The sequence below is a fragment of the Lemur catta genome, chromosome 4, assembly GCF_020740605.2.
Source record: "Lemur catta isolate mLemCat1 chromosome 4, mLemCat1.pri, whole genome shotgun sequence".
NCBI classification, from domain to species: Eukaryota; Metazoa; Chordata; class Mammalia; order Primates; family Lemuridae; genus Lemur; species Lemur catta.
In genome coordinates this window covers 106,334,422-106,355,561 of record NC_059131.1, presented here as the reverse complement: position 1 = coordinate 106,355,561, position 21,140 = coordinate 106,334,422, and the positions used below count along the sequence as shown (strand labels likewise).

Below are 21,140 nucleotides of genomic sequence, written 5' to 3'. Positions count from 1 at the left end.
GGCAGTCATCCTCTGAAGATTAATCTGAATTACTAAAATGGTCAAAGGGCATGGAGCACCAGATAAAACGTGAAGTAGGACTGCAAAATAGTAAGGTTTTACGTTTTCATTCTACAGGCTGAACACTTGCTCTGGAGGCAGAGCCAGCAGAGGAGCTGCCGTCCTCTCTGGAATACGTTTGAATACTCGTTATGGTAGCAGATGCGCATGCCACGCATCGGGATGAGTGAGAGAGTTGGAGAGGGCATCCCAGATGCCAGAATGCCACTTTCCTAAAATTTGCTAACGTGTATCTCCACAACGCAGTCAGTGCAGAGGCTGGAGGAGGCGCGGCAGGAAGTCATCAGCACAAAACCCGTCAGCACAGGGCTCAGCAGACGCCCCTGCACGGTGGCTCCAGGACACTCCTTGCTGCCCAGACCTCAGAGGCTTCATTTCAGCTCCCACACGCATGTGCTGCCGTCAGGGTCCCAGATACGTGCACATCACGTTCCTGCTTCACGTGTATTTTCTGAACACCAGTTTTCTACCAGTAATTATAGATGTGTTTGAATACAATGCTTAGTGAAAATGTATGTAAGGCGTGTGGGACATTTGGTTTCCTGTGTTCTTGTGGCGATGGCAATCTTCCTGGAGGGAACACACACTGGGGTTTTATGTTTGGGCACCTCCTGGGAAGGGTTCTTTATAGCCTAGGACTTTTTTGTTAGCATCTTTCTATTAATATCATAGCATCTCTTGCTTCCTCCTAGTTCATTCCATTATGCCAAGGCGAAATGCATGGAATCTTTAGTTCAATCCAATAACAAATAATAAATAATCACAGATTCCTCAATAAATATTTGTGGAATGCTGACTGTACGCTTGGCACTGTGCTAAGTGTCATCCAGACACAAGGGTAGGCAGTCTGCCTTATAAATCTTCTCCTTAAAAGGTGGTGTGTGCTGCCATTTTGCGGATTTCGTTTACTATTTAACTAGTAAGTAAAATGGCAATGAAAATGATTAGTGTTTCTATAACTTTTATTAAACACCACCTTGCCATGCCTGTTGCCATCCTAGAATCAATCTAATCAAATGGTAATAATAAGAGTTCCTTATATTTCCATTACACTGTCTGAGTTTTAGCCAATGGAATGTCAGCAGGGATGATGTGCATCATTTCTGGGCCAAGATTTTAAAAACTGGGAGTGTCCCCTCTACACTGTCTTTAGGATGCTGGTGCAATTCAGAAGATGATAATGCCCTGGAGGACGGTGAGGTCCAACACTGCCTTTAGACTCGGACGCAGGGGAGTCCACAAGGCCCGAGGGATGTGCCCACCAGAGCCTGTACTCTCCCTTCCAGAATACTCTCCCGGTTACTGCGGCTTCTCTCTCATGGCCTGCATGGGCCAGTTCCCTAGGCGGTGCTCCTCGCGGGGGCCATGCCACTGGCCTGTGTCCCACTGGGCCCAGGGGACAGCCAAGAGTGGCTGTCTGCAGGAGGCATGGGTGCAGCTTGAACTAGGGCATCCTCACACATGCACACCAGGATCCCTGAGGGGAGAGACAGAGCTGGGGACACGAGGAAGGGACAGGCTGAAGGGGGCTGTGGAAATTTGAGGAGTCTGAGAATGCTGAATGGGAAGGTGGCCTTCCAGGTCATTTGAAAGGATGTTTGTCAAGGCAGGAGAACAAAATATATTTTCTTTAACAGCTTGTTTTAAAAGTTCTTTAACTTTTAAATATTTGGTCTATGTAGAATTGCCAGATAAAATATAGGATGCCTAGCTAAACTTGAATTTCAGATAAACAATGAATACGTTCTCAGTATAAGTGTATGTCCCAAATACTGCATGGGACATATGTATACCAAAAAAAAATTCACTGTTTATCTAAAGTTAAAATTTAACTAGTTAGGCTGTATTTTTATTTTTTAAATCTGGCAAACCCAGTCTAGGTCTCCATTTGTATTCTTGCTGGAGGCCTGTGTACACTGGGAGGGGCCTGGTGAGCCACAGGAGGGAGAGAGCCTGGTGCCTCCACCCCTAAATGCAGGAAGCTGCCTGCTGACCAGGCACTCCTGTCTCGGACTGTTATAGGAGTGAAGAATAAATTCAACTGTTTTGGACCCATACATTTTTAGGACTGTTTATTATAGCACCCAGTAACCATCATTACTAAGTCAAGAAAAAAATTCTGCATGCCTTACTATGAATACCACAAAAACCTCCAGGCTAGAGAAAGCAAGCAGAGCTTACGGAAGCAGTGTGCAAACAGAAGGAAATATATCTCTCAAAGGACCAAATTTCCTTCCCAGCAACATAAGTCCTCTGGGGCTCCTTTCCAAAGGGCTGCTTCACAGCTGAAACCTGTGATAGAAACAGTCGGAACGGAATCTCTCTCCACCATGATAGCTGGTAATGTTTTTACAGGGGGGCCATGCTCCCTTGTAATACATATATTTTGAAAGTTTTGTAGAGACAGGGTCTTGCTATGCTGCTCAGGTTAGTCTTGAACTCCTGGCCTCAAGTGATCCTTCTGCCTTAGCCTCCCAAAGTGCTGGGATCACAGGTGTGAGCCACCATGCTTGGCCTCTGTAATATTTTTAATAACAATAACAAATACATATAACATAAGAATGCATATAAAAATCAAATGTCATCATTATATATACATTGGTGAGTGCTTATTATGTTTTAGGCATGCTGCTACTAGCTCCACACAGATTATCTCATTTGATTCTGTAAATAACCCCATGAGGTAGGTTTCATTATTATTCCCATTTTGTAGATAAGGATATTGAGGGAAGAGGAGTCCAAAACCATACGGCTACTGCATGGTGTTTAACATGTCTGACTGTAGACCCCACCTTTGCAGGGAAAACCTGTGCTTCAGCGGAGAACTGCACTAACTAGAGCATGGGCTACTGGACTAGCAGATTCTGAGTCCACGGGAGCAACTTCACAACTCTGAATTGTAGACAGCTGGTAACAGTGCACACTCACTCTTGTCTGTGGACATGTGGGTGAATTCTGGGGAGCAGGGGGACAGCCTCCCCTGCTGTGGAAAATCCAGGTTTGTGTCTAAACCAGGTTTGTCGCACATTCACTTCAACATTCCCTTACTCCATATAAATCGGTGCTTCTTTGGCTTTTCCTTTGAACTGGTTATAATATCTGCCTGGTTCCCTCATTTAATTAATGACCTAAATAAATTCTTTAAAACATGGTCATTTTGTATCTGTATGAGAATCACAATTTTTCCTTTTTTTTTTTTTTTAAATTATCTTTGAACAGTTTTAACCACAAGACTCTCCCTGAAGGCTCATGGCTCACAAAAAAGGAAATAAACACAGAGAGTGACATGTGACTCAATAGTGTGGGCTGGGGAAGGGCGTCTCCATCCTGTCTGGGGCCTGTGGGTGGCTCCCCGGCAGGGGTGGTCTTTCCCTGCTTAGGCTTCAGGAACCGCCTCCTCAGAGCCCACACGCAAAGCTTAGCGAGTCAGAAACGGCTCTGCATTGGAAGGCTCACTTCCAAATTCAGCTTCCTGTCTGAGGCCCTGCCCCTCTGCAGGGAATGTCACCAGAACGGCCCAAGGCCCGTCCCTCGAAGGAGGTCCAGAGGGTACTGTCCTGTGGCCTCCACTGGAAACCGACCCCAGAGGACAGTCAGCCCGACAGCCACAGGAAAGAGCCATATAAACAATTAAGTGAGTTTATAGTTTTATGGTGTTTAGAATAGTGACTAAGCGCCATGTAAGCGCTCGCTAAGTAATGACATACACACACACACACACACACTCTCTCTCTCTCTCTCTCTCTCTCTCTCTCTCTCTCTCTCTCTCTCTCTCTCACATCTCACTGCAGAACCTTTAAGGAAGGAACATCACCAAACCCTGCTGATGCCGCTGCTCATCTGTTGTTTTCTGGGGGTTGCAGCGGGGGAGTGTGAACGAGCAAGGCAGGCTGGGTCTCCCAGGTTTCTGCATGGGGGAATTCTCAAATAGAACTCTAACCCTCAGTAAGATAATTCTGCCCTTTGTGGCCCAGGCATTCTAACAGGGGGCCAAATAAATAACTATATAGACCATAAAACAAAATACATTAAAATCTTGCCGTCTAAAAGAAGTATCAGGTGCTTTGTTTTTACTGGGTAGGAGTGAAGACGGGGGCTCGCGGGGCGTCTCCCATCTGAGTGCTACCTTACCAAGTGGAGGCAAGGGCCGGAGCCTGGTGGCCGTGGTTCTGAGCAGCCCGGTGCAGGGCAGTGGCGACTCTCCTGTGCTGGCTCTCTTGGGGTTGGGGTGGGGTAACAGGTTGGCACACGACAGTGAGGAGATAATACGGAGCTTGAGGGGCACAGGCTGGGGTGTATCTGTGACCTCAGCACAATAATGAGGCTCTAAAAATGAGCTATTTTAATGGCAGACTTTTCTAGTTTCTTTCATGTTTAAGACAACACATCAAAGACCTTGCTATTTCAAATGAGCAGTGCAGACATACCTTGCTCTCGCTTTCACTGGACAGAATTTCCAGGGCTTCCAGGTGGGACAGACCTTGATACTCATCGAACAGCACCCCGTAGTGCGCAGCTCTCTGGGCCGGGAGCTGCTGCGCCCGCCTCTGCCTTTCCTTCTCCTTGGCTTCCCTCAGCATCTGCAGAAACACAGGCTGTCCGTACACTGGATGGGGGAGACCGGGAGGGAGGACTGACTTTGTATTGGAGAAGGGTGGATTTCGGTCACCTTGGAATTTCTAAAGAATGATTCTTTGATTGATGCTATTGATAATTTTTACATAATGCTCCACTTTGAATTTCACACGTTCATAATGTGCAAGGCAAAACAAAGCATATAAACTCATAATGTATTTGTTATCAGATGCTTAATACAATTAAGACTATTAGCTTATAGATTGTTAGGCTGGTTTCCAAAAGTATTGATGGAAATCCTATCCACATTAAAAATTTTTCTCTGGTTATTTTTTGGTGATTAAATAAAAAGACAACAAAATGAACCCAAGTCCATCAGTTACTCCTAATTTTCTGCATTTGCTTTCTTTGATTCTAAGCATCTTTTATTTGATGCCTCATTAAGTTTACTAGGGCATTAACTTTATAGGTTCTTTAATTTCTGTGGAGAGCCCCATAAATACACCAGCCACCACTACAAGGTCACACCGGGAAGAACACCGAAGAGCAGACTTTCATTTTTATTGTGTGCCAATAAAACAATCAGTCTCATTCTCCTTTTGGGTTCTTTAGGGTGCTGGCCAATAACCCACTGGGCTTCAGAGAGAATTCTCTCTCCTGTCTGTCCTGAAGACTAAATTAGTACAGGCTCTGAATTTTAGAGTTTTCCAAACAACCCAATAAAGTCATCACCGTGAATTTTTTAACACTTGCAATAAAACCCAAGACCCCCACTGATCTCAGGGCTTGGTGGTAACAAAATAAAATAACAAAGTGACAAGGGAATTGCTTCCTTTCTCCACACCAACTTCCATCTCTAAATCTGTCCTTTGGGGTAGAGGGAAGAAGGGGTAGAATTGAAGGGAAAAGGAAAACATCACTTTGGAATGGGCAGGATTCACTCAAAGACAGGGACTGAAATTAAAACTGTCTATGGGATAAACAGCTTGACAAGGGACAATGGTTCTGTTTCCCCTCTGGAAAGAAAAGGGGAGGGGTTTCAACAGCAGTGAGCGTGATTCTGGCCTGGAGGAATTCCTGGGAGGGAAGCCGTGGAGACTTACACTGGTGAGATTCCAGCACCACCTGTCCCGGTGTATTCAAAGAGTGTTCCCTGTACCACTGTGACAGCACACGGGAGCAACTGAGGTAGTGCATGTATGCAATTTAGGGTGTTTGTACAGTTATGTATTTCTTTAGTGTATAAAGGAAAATATAACAGACTGCCCTATCTCAGTGGATGAGAGCTTCATTCTTCCAGTTACTCAAAAGACCTTAGAGCCATCCTTGATGACTCCTTTTATCTCATAGCTCACTTTCACTCCATCGGAAACTCTGGATCTATCTTCAAATTACACCCGGCATCAGGCATTCATCACTACCTGCCAGCCCTCCATGCTGATCTGAGCCACCATTATGTCTTGTTTAGATACTGGCAATTGCAATTGCCCCTGGCGAGGGTGTAGGGGAGCGCCCTGCAGACCACCGTCCTATTCCCAGGAGCATAAGTGACCAAGGGCCCAGTGGCTGGGCTTGAAATCCATCCCTGAGCCTCCCAGGACTCCTCCCTACCAATCACTGGTGCAGTAGGGACACTAAGGCAGACAGTTCCTAGGAGATGGGAACTCCTTTGTCAGCAGACTTTACGGAATGACTCTCCCATGGCTTCGCCCAGCCTTCCTCAGGCTGCACAGCAGTCTAGGACACGTCACCCAATCCTCTCTCCCTCTCCCCTTCACTGGGGAGGGACCTGCATCTTGGTCTAATGGCTCTCCCAGCCTTCTTGGGCTCCCTCCCCATCTTCTCTCATGTAGGCAATTCCCCTAATGAAATTCTTGCACATTTAAGCCCATGTTGGTGTCTGCTTCTGGGAAGACCGAGACTGAGACAGGCCGTAGCTGGTTTCTTCACCAGTCTCACCCTGGCTCCCTCCCCCGCCTACCATGCAGCACGTTGCTGTTCCTTGTTCAGACCAGACACACAGACACTCCTGCCTCGGGCCCTCTGCCTGGAATGAGCGTCTCCCAGATTTCTGCATGGTCAACCGCCCTCTCCTTTGAGTATTTGCTCTAATGTCATCATCTGCATAAGGCCCCTCATCGTCCTCCTTAATATTTAACCTGCACCTCACCCCACCTCCTGACTGCCTCTTCCTGCTCTGCTTCATCTTGTTTTCTCCACAGCACCCTCATCTTCTAAAATACTAAATAGTGTTTGTTTGTCTCTCCTTGCTAGATCAAAAGCTCCTTAAAGGCAGGGATTTTCATCCATTTTGGCTACCAATGTATCTCAAGTGCTCGGAACAGTGCCTGGCACAGAGTGGACACGCAAGGTGCGTGTGTGGAATGGCTGGCTGGCTGGATGACGTATTACTGTTCGGAAGGAGGTTAGATCAGTAGTGTTGTGGTGATCCAGCTTAAGCAGGCCATGTGACTTGCAGGTGCAATGTTCAGGGGTGCCCCAGAATATTCCGTACCATACTTCCTGCCATAATGGTTCAGATGTGCGATTAGAACACACACTGCAGATGGCTTGTGTGGTTCCTGGGTGACATATTTCTATGAGCAGTGCTACCTTTTAACAGTAGATTACATGAAGATGTGATAAAAATTGTGATGGTAGCACAAAAGTTACAGTAATATGGGAAACTAACCTAGTCCAATTCTTCATGTTACAGCCAAACAGTCCATGGAGTGAGCTAGCTTCTGGGCTCAGTCTCATTTCTCTCACCTCATCACCATCTTACCTAGAATATTCCCACGTGCTCATCAAGTATTCTTTTGCTCCTAGACACACGGCTAACCAGTATTTCTCAGCCCCCTGAATTGAGTTGGGTGGACCATGTGACAAGTTTTGGCCAAGGGCACGAGGGTGAAAGCAACATGTGCATTTCCAGCGCTGGTCCTCAATTGTCCCATGTGGCCCTCCACATCTTGCCCTCCCCTCTGAGGCTGGAATTAAAGGATTTCAAGACAATGGAGCCAGAAGATGTGGGCTCCGAAGAGAGCTGCCCACGAGAGCTCCCTGGGACGGAGCCTCCCATGTGAGTAGGCATATTCCTGCTGCACACTGTGGCACGCAAGGTCCTAAGCCTCATGGATATGGGGGGGGCTGTTCTTTTACAACATGTAGTGTGAATTACCTCACTAATACTAATCTTTCTTCTTTTTTAAGGAAGAGGAGGGTGATCGCCTGGATGATCCTGCAAAGTCCCTACCCGGGCCATAACATCAGAGTGGTCATACTTGGGTTATTTTGGAAGAGCTGAGAATAAACAGCCCGAAGCCGAAGCTTTCGGGGAGCTGCCGTGCACATGCTCTCAGTGCCATGTGAAGGCAGCCTTCACGGGTTCCTAGTGCCCAGCCACGAGAAGATATTCTGGTCCTGACTGTGACGTCTACAAAATCTGCTGCTGCATCAGCTGCCCCTGATTTTAACAAGGCACGGAGAGACCTGGTGTCTCCGGCCCTCGCAGAGGAAGTGGGTGGGGCATGCCTGCACTGTGGGGATAGGCTGGCATGTGCCATCTGGAAGGGCAAGTTCAATGTTAGAGCTTGATATTTGGAAAATAAAATAAATATTATTTTTAATTTTCTTGACTACCATGAGTAAGCAAAGAGATTATTATGTTTCTTAAGGAGGGCTGGCAAACTTCAGTGCTGCGCTGGAAGTGTGAGAGGAGAAGCCCATCCTTGCACATATCGAGAGAAACAGAAATTAAAATTCCAATAAGATACCATTTCCACCTCATATATTGATACATAACAATGACCACAACAACAACTAACATTTCTAAGTGCTAAGTATGAGCTGGGTTCTATTCTAACTCATTTAATCCTCATAACGAAGTTATTAGTAAGTACTGTCATTATACCCAGTGTACAGATGAGTAAACCGAGGCACAGAGGAACTAAGTAACCTGTCCAAGGTCATGCAGCTAAGAAATGGTTGAGCTGGGATACATACAATGGCATACATGGAACAATCTTCAAGAAATTATTAAGTGAATAAAGTATAAAAGAGTATGATTAGTATGCCACCATTTGGTTGAAAAAGTATGTGTGTATATGTATGTGCATGCATGTAACATGCATAGATATGTATATATGTATGTATGTATAGTTACATGTGCATTCATATATCTATATGTATGAGAGTACCTGTATCTCTCTTCACATATTCATATCTAGGTGACAGCTCGGACAGACTCCATAAGAAAACTGTTAACAGTGGTTTCTCCTTTGAGGAATTGAGTGGCTGAGGAAAGAGGTGTATTAGAAATTCAATTTTCATTCTCTACTCTTTGGTGCCATTTGAATTTGGATTATGTGCTTTAAATCCCCTATTCAAAAAGACAGACAAAAATTTATTTACTTTACTGACTGGAAGAGAAGATTGCAACAGTATACACTCCAACCTGAGACAAGGAAACGGTTCTCTCCATGAGGATCTTGGTCCGCTTGAAGCCTGGGTCACTTTCCGCAAGGACATTCATGGTTTTCTTGCCGATGAACTCCAGAGCATCGAGACCTCCAGCCAGGACGCTCTTTCCCTGTGGAGGAGACGCCTGCATGAGCCTGGAGTTCCAGGTTTTGCTGCTTCACAGCAGTCAGCAACCCCTAGGTAAGTGGCACTATCTGCCTTCAGATATTAAAATCAATATAAAGTCACAATTTTTTCTCATCAGATTTATCACCCGTTTAATCCTCTTTTTTTCCTTTGGAAAAGCAAACGTTATATAATTTGTAGGACATACAATGTTATTAAAAATGATGCTTAGAAAAAAACTACAGCACATTAGGGATGAAGTTTACTGACGCTGTGTATGAACAGATATGTATTTCAGACATGAAATTAACAGGTGACCTAGTTGCTGTTTTCATTTGAAAAATTTTTAAATGAAGTAACAGAATTATTTGGAGCAGTCCATTAAAATGTCAAATACTCTTGCTAATTTAGGGAATTCTTTAATCTAAGGCCTTGGAGCGTAGGACCTTCAGGCTGTGTCAGACAGCTCTGGCATACTTTCAGAAACTAGCAATAACTGCCATTAATTAGTACATTCATGAACTAAGACAGGTTGATTTCCATGTACTTCTGGCTTTAGAAACTGTTCTGTTATATAGTTATCCCCCTATAAATACCTTTGTCAGCCACTATCTTCTTGAAAAAAAATTAAGATAACCAAGACCTACCCACATAAACTATTCAAGTGAACAGAACTGTGTATATTTCCTTGCGAACTCTTCTGTACACACATCTCAACTGTGTAACTGTAATTACAATATGCATACATCTGTGCTTTTCCCACCATATACAAAAAGGTAGAAATTATATTTTATTATATTATTAACTATATGCATTTTCCAATCTTCATAATTATCAATAGCAATATTCAATTTCATTGAATTAATATACTTTATTAGTCACGTCCATCTTGGGCATTTAGACTTTGTTTTCAGATTTCGGAGACGATCAATAATCATGCTGTGAAATGGATTTTCAAATGAATGTGCTTTGGGAGGACGATGGGATATCAGTCATTCACACTTCTGTGTAATCTGACTTATTGTCTACTACCATCCCATGAGGGGTTACTTTAGCACAAAGAAAAATGGGGACGTTTAGTAAGGCAGACCTGGGGGGTGGGTGTCTGGCACTTGGGAAAAGGGGGTCATGGAGGCTGCAGAGAGCACAGAAAGGAACATGAAGATACCAAAGCAAACACACAGTGCCCCGTGTCATACAGACAGGCTGTGAATTTGTGTCTTGTACCAGAGACCCTGAAGGAGCTTCCCCATCCCCAATTCTACAGACTCCTCCGTGGGGGTGCCTGACTTGAACTGCTACTTGGCTCCAAAAACATACTTGCTGCTGCTCCTTCACTCTACCCAGTCCAGAGTCCTCAAGCAGCAAGGAGGAGAGCGGGCGTTCTCTGTATTTCTGCAGTGCCCTGACCCCAAAGTCTGGGTAAGATATTCTTACATTTGTCCATAGCCCTCATTTCTTTCCATGCTACACTGCGTTTATCTGCCGAGCTGCCTCAGTCTTCCAGGATGTCGTGCCCTCTTGCTTGCCAGCCGATGTCCAGCATCTAGCATAGCTCCTGGCACACGGTGAGGGCTAATCACGTTTGTGTTTTTATAAATAAATGAAAAATGGGATGCAAACCATATTGTATAAAAACTAGTTAATTGGTTCTATGTATTAGAATATAAACCTTTTCCTCCTGACCCTGAGCACCAGCAAGCTGCCTCTTCTCAGTCGAGGTGCTTCTTCCTTTTTTCATTACTCATCAGTGTGCTGTTGTCAACATCGAGCTTCTTTTAAGAGGCAGGCAGGGATCTGGGGGGTAAACTTAGGGTGATGTGAGTTGGGGGAGAGTGGGAATTAGGAGGTAGGGATGGAGCAAGAACGTTGATCTGTGTCTGGAAACACTTCAGAGACATATCCAAGCTATTATTCCTGACTCATTACTCGTACTTTTTTATTTGAATGGTTTTATGATTTTTCAAATTTAGGGTTAAGAGAAACAGACCATTTAGGAAAAACAGTTGTCCCAGCTCTGACAAAGACTTCTCTCTCCCTGCAACCAGAGGCTGTCCTTGCTGCAGTTAGAAAGGACACTGTTAAATCAGACTGAAAAATGTTCCACTGAACAGCTCCTTTCTTTTAAACCTAAAACATATTTCATTTTGTCCTTATTATTCTGGATACAAGGTTATTCCTACTCTGTAGCAGAAAGCATCAAAAAGCCCATAATGCAAAGTTATGAGCAAGGCCATCTTTTCTCTGATGCATCTAGGTCATCAGTAAATAGAAATATCAAAAGAAGGCCCTGGGAAACACACGGGGACAGAGAGGAAGCAGCTAATGACTTACTGTGTTTTGAACCACATTGGTGATGGCTGACAGCATGCCCTGAGACCCTGACGAAGGAGAAGTGGGTGGGCTTTCTGCAGGGCCCTGATCTGCAGTCACATCTGTTACTAAAGAGAAAAAATCCTTTTAGAGTTCATTTTGCAGATCCTAACTTGGAGACCTTCCAGTCATGCACATGGTACAATAAAGCCCAAGTCCAAGAACACCCAAAGTAAACACACCACTCACTTTCAGGGACTCTGTTTTCAGTATCAGTTTGAGCCCCTTCAGAAGATCCAGAATTTACACTATGAATCCGTAGGGTGGCTCCTGCTTTTTCCTTGACTGCTGTCAATCCATGACCTGTTGGGAAATAAAAATATGGCTCATGGATACGTTGGAAATCCATGGTCTGCAGATCTTCTAATCTTATAAAAGTTGTAGATGTACATCTTGATTGAAAGAAAGTGGTCAAGAGCAGAGGAATGCCTGCTCCCTCAGACGTCGGTTCTGATCTGAGCACAGCTTCGCCACTGGCTGGGTGAGTGACCTTGGAGAAGTTACCTAGCCTCCCTGTGACTCAGTTTCCTCATGGGGTTACTGTGAGAAGCAAGTGAGATAAATGTACATGAAGTCCTCCCAGATGTTGTCTTGTTCTCTTTTTGCTGCTCAGCCACCCTGCTCTCCACCTGGGGTTCCAAACCGAAGACGCTGTCTTTGCATGGCGGACCTGTCTCACTCCCTCTGCTCCTCTGGGAGTTCCTCACGGCACACAGTCCTCATCCGCCTTCTCATTCCTTGCAGGCCTAGCACATCGCAGGTGCTTGATTAATACTGCTCGAACTGAAATCAGCGGAGCCTCAACATGCTCCTTCCAAGGCTCAGGCATTCCTTCAGGCTCAGAGAACAAGGGGTCTGGAGCCCACGTCCCCAGATCAAAAGGCAAGTCAGTGAGGAAACCAGGAAGGTCACTCCGTAACTCTGATAGCTGTCTTAAGCAGTAATGGTCCAAACAAGCTTTCGCAGCGTCAGCAGGCTGAAGGGCACTGGTCTTACGCCATCTGAGCAGGGGCAGGAGCAGCACAGTGAGTATTCAATAACTGCTGGGTGAATATACCGCTGACCTTACCGCCCACACAGGAAGACCCCAACCCTTAACCTGATACGGAAATGGCCTTCTCTACGTTTTATTCTGGAGAGATTCTTCCCCTTTTGAGACCCTTATGATGAGCTATAGCTTTTCTTAGTTGCCAAACGCAATGAAGGAATTAATAGCCTACTGACGGTCCCAAGTGGCTCTCTGAGTTCTTGGAGGAGAAGCAGCATGGGCTGCCATTGTCACACACTCACATCGCCCTTAGGAAGCCTTCTTTCTCTAGGGACCTGGGCAACCTCAGGCTGTTAAAACACAAGGCAGCAGCAGTATTAATAAGTCCCAAGTCACAGCAGGACTTGAGAGCTAAATAGAACCACGTAGTCTTAGAAGGCACTGTTAAAATGACGAGTTAGTTGTCCATCTCCTGAATATGAAAGAGGAAAACATAGATGAATCCCAAACCCAAAGAGCAGTATTTTATCAACTGTAACCTTATTTATCAGAGGGTCTTAACATAAATAAGACACTGATATTTACCAAATATAGGACTAATTATATCCAATGGAAACCACTTGTCATTATACATGACCCAGAAAACCCTGAAACTTAAGAAACATTATTTACCCTATCTACAACTTTAATTACATATAGAAATATCTCTCTTTTCATGTGCAGATCATTAGACACAATCAGAACTCATTAAGGAGTTACTTGAAAAACTGAAGATGTTCTATAATTGCTAAAATTAAGACTTGAATTCTCTCTAGCTTCTAGTGAATTCCAAGCATTTCAATGGAAACTTAACTGAAGTTTCAGTAACACATTTAAGTAATAGCATATAATCATCTAACTCTTTTACATACTGAGTCCATACTCCCTGCCATTAAAAAAAAAAAACATATGTCTTCCAAAAGGAAATGATGTACATCCAGATCTCACCCCATGATTCTCATCTGATTCTGAGAGCCGCATCAAGGAATAAATGAGCTGAGGAGGCCGGGAGGCACCGTCTGCTTCACTGTCTTGGCTTAAGTTATACGAGAAAGATGAGTACACAGCCTTCCCTCAGATCATTTCAGGGTTTAATGAACCTCATATTTATTATCTTCTCTTTCACTTTATCCGCCCCGTGCAGGTTAGGGCCATGTCTGGTTCTTTTTGAAGGGAAAAACAGCTTCTCACCGTCTCAGAACACAAATGATCATGAATATGTATGTATAAACTGCCTCTAGAAAAACCACTTTGTTTCTGGAAGGAAACACCATTTTTACGTGCATACAAATGGGATGTGTCTGTTTACCAGACATGAAAAGAGGCTGCTACTCCAACTATATTTTCTGATTAACAATTCTTTTTCTGATTTTTTTGTTAGTCAAAGTCTCTCTTTACTGCATTCTACTAGAAATATAAAGTTAGGCTTTATATTTATGTATAAGCTGTAATTTTTCATAGACAAGGTTTAGACACTATGCCACACCCTACTCTGAAGAGTAACTTCTAAAAACTTTACTTAGTCTGACATCTAGTGCCCAGAAGAAGAAAATAATAATATGGAGTCACTGTCACCTTTTGACTGGGAGTGATTCATTTCCAGAGGCATTGATTGGGTTCTACCAATAAGAGAAAAATAACAAATATGAGTAAAACTATATGTATAGTTCATGGATTAATTTCTTCATGTCATCATGAACCCTAAGTATCCTCAAAATATGAAACTCCTCTAAATTCCATGGTTCTAAGGATGGAATATCCTCCCTCCTTGACTTATTGCAGTAAAAGGTGATTACTGCAATGAAGATAATAAGAATGTTGTATAAATACTGTTGCACTGTATCATTTTAAAATACATGTTAAACAATTGCCTGGTGTTTAATTTATCAGCTATACTCTAGTGGAAAACACCTTAAACTTAGGAGCCAGGAGTCTTGTGGAGGAATTCTGGTTCCACCACTTCTTAGCTGTATGATGTTGGTGAGCTGTTTCACCTGAGTCTCTGCTGCTGCGTCTTCTCTGAAAGGAGAAATATAAACCTACCTCCTAGGGTTTTGTGAGACCAAGGAAAAACATGTGAACCCCTGCTGTAGCCAACACTTACTGAGCACTTACTGTGTTCCAGTCACTGTACCAAATACTTTTAGTACAGCAAATTATCTCATTCAATAATCTCACCAACCTTATGAGGTAAGGGACAGTATTATACCCATTTCACAACTCAGAAATCTGAGACCTGGTGAGATGAAATCACCTGCCCAAGTTCCTAAAGCCAATTAGTGATAGAGGCAGGATTCCAACCCAGTCATTCTGACTCTAAAACCCACATGTTATATAAAGTTTTACATGTCATTTATAGCTGATTAAATGTCATTTCAATCCCATGTCTATAACTCCTTGGTAGGAGCGTCCTCCTTTTTAAAACATTCTTTTTTTCTAAAATGAGCTTGACTTACTTTACCTTGACCAAAACGCAAGGTGAAGGTCACCTCCACTGTGAAACCTTGCCCTAACCCTCCCCCTCCCAGCTGTGTCTTGTGGTAGCACAGCTGGTGATTTTAGGATCATCTCTGTGCTGTGCAGGCTGAGTTCTCAAGACACTGGGTCATGCTACCTTATCACGTCTACTTCAATTTTTCTTCTCAAAATGCACTGTGGTTTTACCAAGCCCTCTTCTTGTTAGTTCCACTGAGATAAAAAAGCCATTGAAGGGACACCTCTCCTCTTTCTGGAAAGATGAAATAATTTGCTGCTGGTGGGAGGCTCTCTCTGATCAAATGCTAACTCAGGGAAGCGACAGTGGTTCTCCGTAGCACCCTAAGTGACTGGGTGCTCAGCAGGTACTTTCTGTGGGGCCCATATGCTGAAAGACACCAAAGAGGGCACCAGCTAATTCATCAGGAGAGCTTCTCTCTTTTAGATTACTTCATTTAAAAGTATATTTCCTTCTTTTCCTTTTTTTTTACTTTGTTTTTCTTCTTTTTAAAAAATGTATATACAAAAAAGAAATTAAAAAAAAAACCCATAATATCATTTCCCTGATATATCTGGATGAATTTGTTTCCTCATTTTTTGTGGTAAAATGCACATAAGATTTATCATCTTAACCATTCCTAAGTGTACCATTCAGTAAAATCAAATATGCTCACAATGTTGTACAACCATCACCACCATCCATCTACAGAACTCTTTTCCTCTTATAAAACCGAAACTCTATGCCCATCGAACAACAATTTCCCATTGCCCCTTCCCACCAGTTCCTGGCAACCATCATTCTTTCTGTCTCTACGATTTTGACTACTCTGAGCACCTCCTGTAATGGAACCACATAGTATTTGTCTGTTTGTGACTGACTTCTTTGACTTGGCATAATGTCCTTAAGGTTCATCCATGTTGGATCAGGTGTGAGAATTGCCTTTCTTTTCGAGGCTCAGTAATATTCCACTGCAGGTATATAGCACATTTTGCTTATCCTGTCATCTGTGGACAGTCACTAGGGCTGCTTCCATGTTTTAGCTCTTGTGAATAATGCTGCTGTGATCATGGGTCTCTTAGAGACCGTGTGTTCAACTCTTTTGGATATAGACCCAGAAGTGGAACTGCTGGATCATATGGTAATTCTCTTTTTACCTTTTTGAGGAACTGCCATACCATCTTCTACAGTGGCAGCACCATTTTTTATTCCACCAACAGCACGCAAAGGTTCCAATCATTTCCCATCAGCACCAACACTTGTTTTCTGCTTTTTTGATAGTGCTCATCCTAATGGGTGGGAGCCAGTGTCTCCCTGTAGTTTTGATTTGCATTTCCCTATTGCTGTTGAGCACCTTTCCATGTGCTAATTTTTAACATGAAAATATTTGTAATATTAGGAAATCCAAAGAGTACAGAAACACAGATAGCAGAAGGTGAACCAGCCTCTTTGTGCTTAGACAGCTTCCAGGGACATAAGAGGCAATAGGGTGTGTGTGTGAGCTTTTAAGGGCCTATGGAAATAATTAAGACCTGGAAAAATTGTTGGCTTTAAAGGACAAAAAAGAAAATTGCAAATTAGAAATTAATATTTACTTAAATGTATTCAAAACATAATATTGGACCAACTGGTCAAACTATCATTCAAATAAATTCAACTCTTATGCAGCTCTTTATATTTTTAAATTATATTTAATGAGGGATGTGGGTGCATTTTAATGCATTTGCTGTAATATAGGAGGGACTTCCAAAAGGGGGAGTGCTCAGAGCTTTTAAAAGACTTAAAGTGGCCCTGTCTCTCCCCTCCACCATTTCCTCCTGAAGATAACAACTCTAATTTACTTCTTGTGATTCCTTTCAGGAAAAAAAAAGCACATATACCTACATATAAGTATTGTGGACCTGGCTTTTTCCACTTGGCAATATGTAGTTAAAGTCTCAGCACACAGACAGCGGTAGATGCTGTGTGTTGTCTGGGACCACGGTGCTCATTCTCCCTGATGCTGGGAGTGTGGTCTACTGAGAGCTCTCAACTAAATGCCTCCTTCTGAATTGCCCTTGTTCAAGGCAGTTCCCAAGGGTCCCCCAAGACTGTACTACAACAACTGATGAACGGGGGGCTTGGTGATACAAAGGCCCTGCCCCATTAACGGGAGACATCTCTGAAGAGTCATTGAAACCCCAAGCTCCCTACAGGATAGGCTGAGACTGCTGCTGCAACTGCACTGCAGTCCAACTTCTCCCTTGGCCCAGCTCTGCTTCCCAATCCTTCCCTCCCTTGCAAAGCTTGTTCTTTGCAGGGCTGGTGTGTATGGAAGGTATTAACATCTGATGTGTTTATTTACTTTTCGAAATTACTATTGTTCCCCTTCAAAGCCATACACATTGTGTTTCTGACTCTTCTGTCAATGGATTCAAGATATTATAAAAAGTGGTGAAGTGCAGTTGTTTAGAAAAACATGTGGTTGCTACTGCCACGCTCAACTGAAAGCAAACTATAGTGTGGCAAAAACAGGAACTGATTAACCTTCCTTTTGGAAAAGTCTTCCTTCTCCATAATCACGGTTGATATCCACTCTGTAATCAAACGCTCACTTCCCTTTAGGTTCAAAATTGACAAGAAGTGTTACTGCACTGACAATGTCTGCCTGGCAGTCCAACAGAAATTCATTACCCCTGAGCCTTATTCACAGATTCTACAGGATTGTGGACAAACTCCAAGTATTAATCCTATTATCTTTGTATCAATGATCCTTGAGAATTTCCACATCGTCAGTAATGTCACCTTCAGAAATGAATCTATGTGCTATTGATAGTGATTTACACAGTGCGGAGTTCTCATTGTAGTACCAGTTTGACAAGTTTGCCATTCTCTGTAATAAACACTGTCATTATTTCTGACAGGACCAGTAGAAGAGTTTCATTAGAATGTGCAGAAGGAAAAACCTGTATAACCTGGGAGAGGATGGGGAAAGGGAACAGTGGAAATTTTGAGAAGCAAATAAACAGATCAGATACATTCCACATATGCCAACCCCCAACCCTAGGCACTCTTGCATAAGGTGTTTAGACTCATAAAACTGTCACAGCTAGAATTCCAAATAAACAGTCAGGCCTTTGGTAGTATCTAGAAATAAATTACTCTGTTCTACTATAGAGTTTTTTCTTTGGTATACTTGCGTATGTTATAGCATTATTGACTTTCATTTTCATTATTGGTCTATCACTCTCAGCTTAGCAATATATTTTAGGAATAAGTCGAGTCTATAAGATGCTCATGGGAAATCAGCTGGTTCTCACATCACTTAGAAATTACCATCGAAATTCCTTTTTTTATTACATTTTCCACATTGTTTTTTAATATTTCCCACTATGGTTTTTGCCTAGAAAAAGTAAGTATTTTTACTGTATTTTATGAACTTGTCTAAAGGGACGAGTGGCAGATGATCAAGTCTTAGAATGCGGTGATGGTGCGGCTATGGGTGAACCTAACGCAACAGTTAAGGCATCTCCGAAAACAACTGCTGACCGGAAAGTGTCTGACTTCATGCATGCATTGAGCAGGTCACTTTTTCTCACTTTCCCTTAACCTTAGGGTCAAAGCAGTGAGGCAAAAGATAAACTACAAAAGTAAAGAGCAGCTAAATGTCAATCAATTTTCTGTATTTTTCCACTCAGCACAGTGGTTACAAATGTCTTTCTCCTTCTAACATACCCACACTTTATGGAATCATCATATTCTGGAAGTTGGAAGGGACCTTAGAATATCTCAAGTAACCCTACCCACATTTTTCCATATAAAGAACCTGAGTCTCAGAGAGGTTAAGTGCACGGTGTAGCTAGTTGGTGCCAGTCTCTTGTGATCACAAGGTTAGTAGCATTCAGGACCTGGTCTTGGGTCTTATGACCCATAGTACTGTGCTCATTCCCCAAGAATACCACCTTCCCAATGTTTCTATCCTCCAATTATTCCCCTGCCAACTCTCAACAGTTCTAACTATTCTAACTGCAGTTTTTCAACAACTGTTGGAAGTATTGGTTTCTATTTCTAGTGCTCAATTGACAGTTTTGTGTTTTGTTAAGGACTATGTGTTTCGCACTCCTATCTGCAATTGGAATTACCCTGGGGGTAGTATGAGCTTTCTGAGTGGAAATCAATTGCAATTGAACATGTGGTTATTTTCTTTCTTTACTTTCCACAGGCAATTTGTAAACCTTCACGAGCTTGTCTACCGCTGTGAGTGATCTATTTTCCAATAAGTTTCTTTGCCCAATGATAATAAACTGTTCATGCTGCAAAGCCCTGGGGTTGATATTATGCCTGTACATAACGGCATCTGTGTCTAGCCTGCCTCTCTCAACCCCAAGACAGCAGCTCAGCACAGACCCCAGTCCAGGAAGGCACCCACAACTTCTTCAAGCCTGTGTGTACAGACGGTTGAGCTCCATTCCAACCTCTGCTTCAGGCAGTGGGACTGGCTATGGCATCTCCCCACATGTGGGATACCTGTGACCCCTGTTACCTTTCAGGAATCAAATTCCCAGCCACTCCTTCTTGTTTCCAGTCTTGGAACCCATGACTTCAGCCTCTTCTTATGCTACATGATTTAGTTCTGTATAAGGTCCACAATGATGCTTATCTAGTTGTGAAGTATACACTGCTATTGTTTTAGCTATTATTACTATGTAAAGTCACAGCATGTCCTGACCAGAAGTGTCTAAACTATGCTTTAGGAGCAACTTAGGGATGGTACTCCCATTTATATTTCTACTGCATTTATTGAGGTAATGATGACCAGTGGTGATGAACAATTTTGGTGCCTGCTTTTCTAAAGATAGCTCTAAAATTTGTCCAAAGGCATTTTTAGAAAGAGCATCAATATTTCAACAATTTTATGATCTTCCTCATGTACCCTTTGCTATTGTGGGTGCAAACAAGAGAAAATGCCAAGACTCACTTGGTTTTCAAAATTCTAGCATGTCGCCAGCACCATTAAAAAATACAGAGTTTCTGGGGTTGGTGGTGTAACTGATAAGGATTTCGAACAGAAAAGAGAAGTGTGGTAGGAAGTGTGGCCACGCAGCACACAGCAACGCCTCCGTCAGCGATGGGCCACAGGCACGACAGCGGTCTTGTGAGATTACAATGCCTATTTTTACTATACCTTTTCTGTTTAGATATGTTTAGATGCACAAATACTTACCATTGTGTTCCAACTGCAGTATTAGTCCAGTAACGTCCAGGTCTGTAGCCCAGCGGCAGCAGGCTGACCACACAGCCTGCGGATGCAGTGAGCCACCCCATACAGATGTGGGTGAGTGCACTCTGCGATGCTCGCGCAGTGATGAAATCACCTACCAGAGCATTCTCAGAGTGTACGGCCATACTGAGAGATGGCCTCCAAGACTCTTGTCCCGCCTACCCCCAGGTGTATACACCCTATGTAATCCTCTCCCTTTCGTGTGTGGGCAGGAGTGTGAATATGATGGAATTTCATTCCCGTGATTAGGCTACTCTACCTGGCAAAAGTGAAGGGACTTTTCAGATGTAATTAAGGGCCTTAATCATTTGAATTTGAGTGAATCCAAAGAGATCATCCTTGGTGGGCCTGAACCAATCAGGAGAGCCTTTACAAGGGACTGGGCCCTTCCTCAAGGTAGAGATTTGACACATAAGAGAGATTATCCTGCTGGCTTTGAAGAAGGACTTGAGGGCAGCCTCTTGGAGGTGGGAGTGGCCCCTGGCCAATAAGCAGGAGGAGAATGGGGACCTCAGCCTTACCACCACAAGGAACTGAATTCTGCCAACAACCTGCATGACCTTGAAGGATGACTCCTTCAACGCAGGGGTGCCAGCTGAGTAGGCAGAGCCACCGGCCCCTCCTCATCTCTGGGCCCCTCCTGGCTGCACCAGCCCACCTGCGCAGCTACAGCCGCCACGCTGCCCCAGGCAAAGGCGAGCCTCGGATGAGAATGCAGCTGGCCGGCACTGTGATTTCAGCCTGGTAAAATGCTGGGCAGATACCCCATACCTGGGCTCCCAACC

The 21,140-nt window shown here is 43.5% G+C and overlaps 1 protein-coding gene across 3 annotated transcripts in view; it reads right to left on the bottom strand.

Moving 5' to 3' along the window:
* Nucleotides 1-21,140, bottom strand: part of FAM114A1 (family with sequence similarity 114 member A1) — a 70,292-nt gene that overhangs the window by 19,344 nt on the left and 29,808 nt on the right. Inside the window, exons 4-7 of one of the 3 annotated variants that reach the window (XM_045550526.1) lie at nucleotides 11,785-11,898; nucleotides 11,557-11,663; nucleotides 9,092-9,226; nucleotides 4,488-4,640 (exon numbers count right to left, since the gene is read on the bottom strand). In XM_045550526.1, the coding sequence (XP_045406482.1) occupies nucleotides 4,488-4,640; nucleotides 9,092-9,226; nucleotides 11,557-11,663; nucleotides 11,785-11,898 (509 nt within the window). The remainder of the gene's footprint in view (nucleotides 1-4,487; nucleotides 4,641-9,091; nucleotides 9,227-11,556; nucleotides 11,664-11,784; nucleotides 11,899-21,140) is intronic. The other 2 variants (XM_045550527.1, XM_045550528.1) reach the window with 2 other exon arrangements.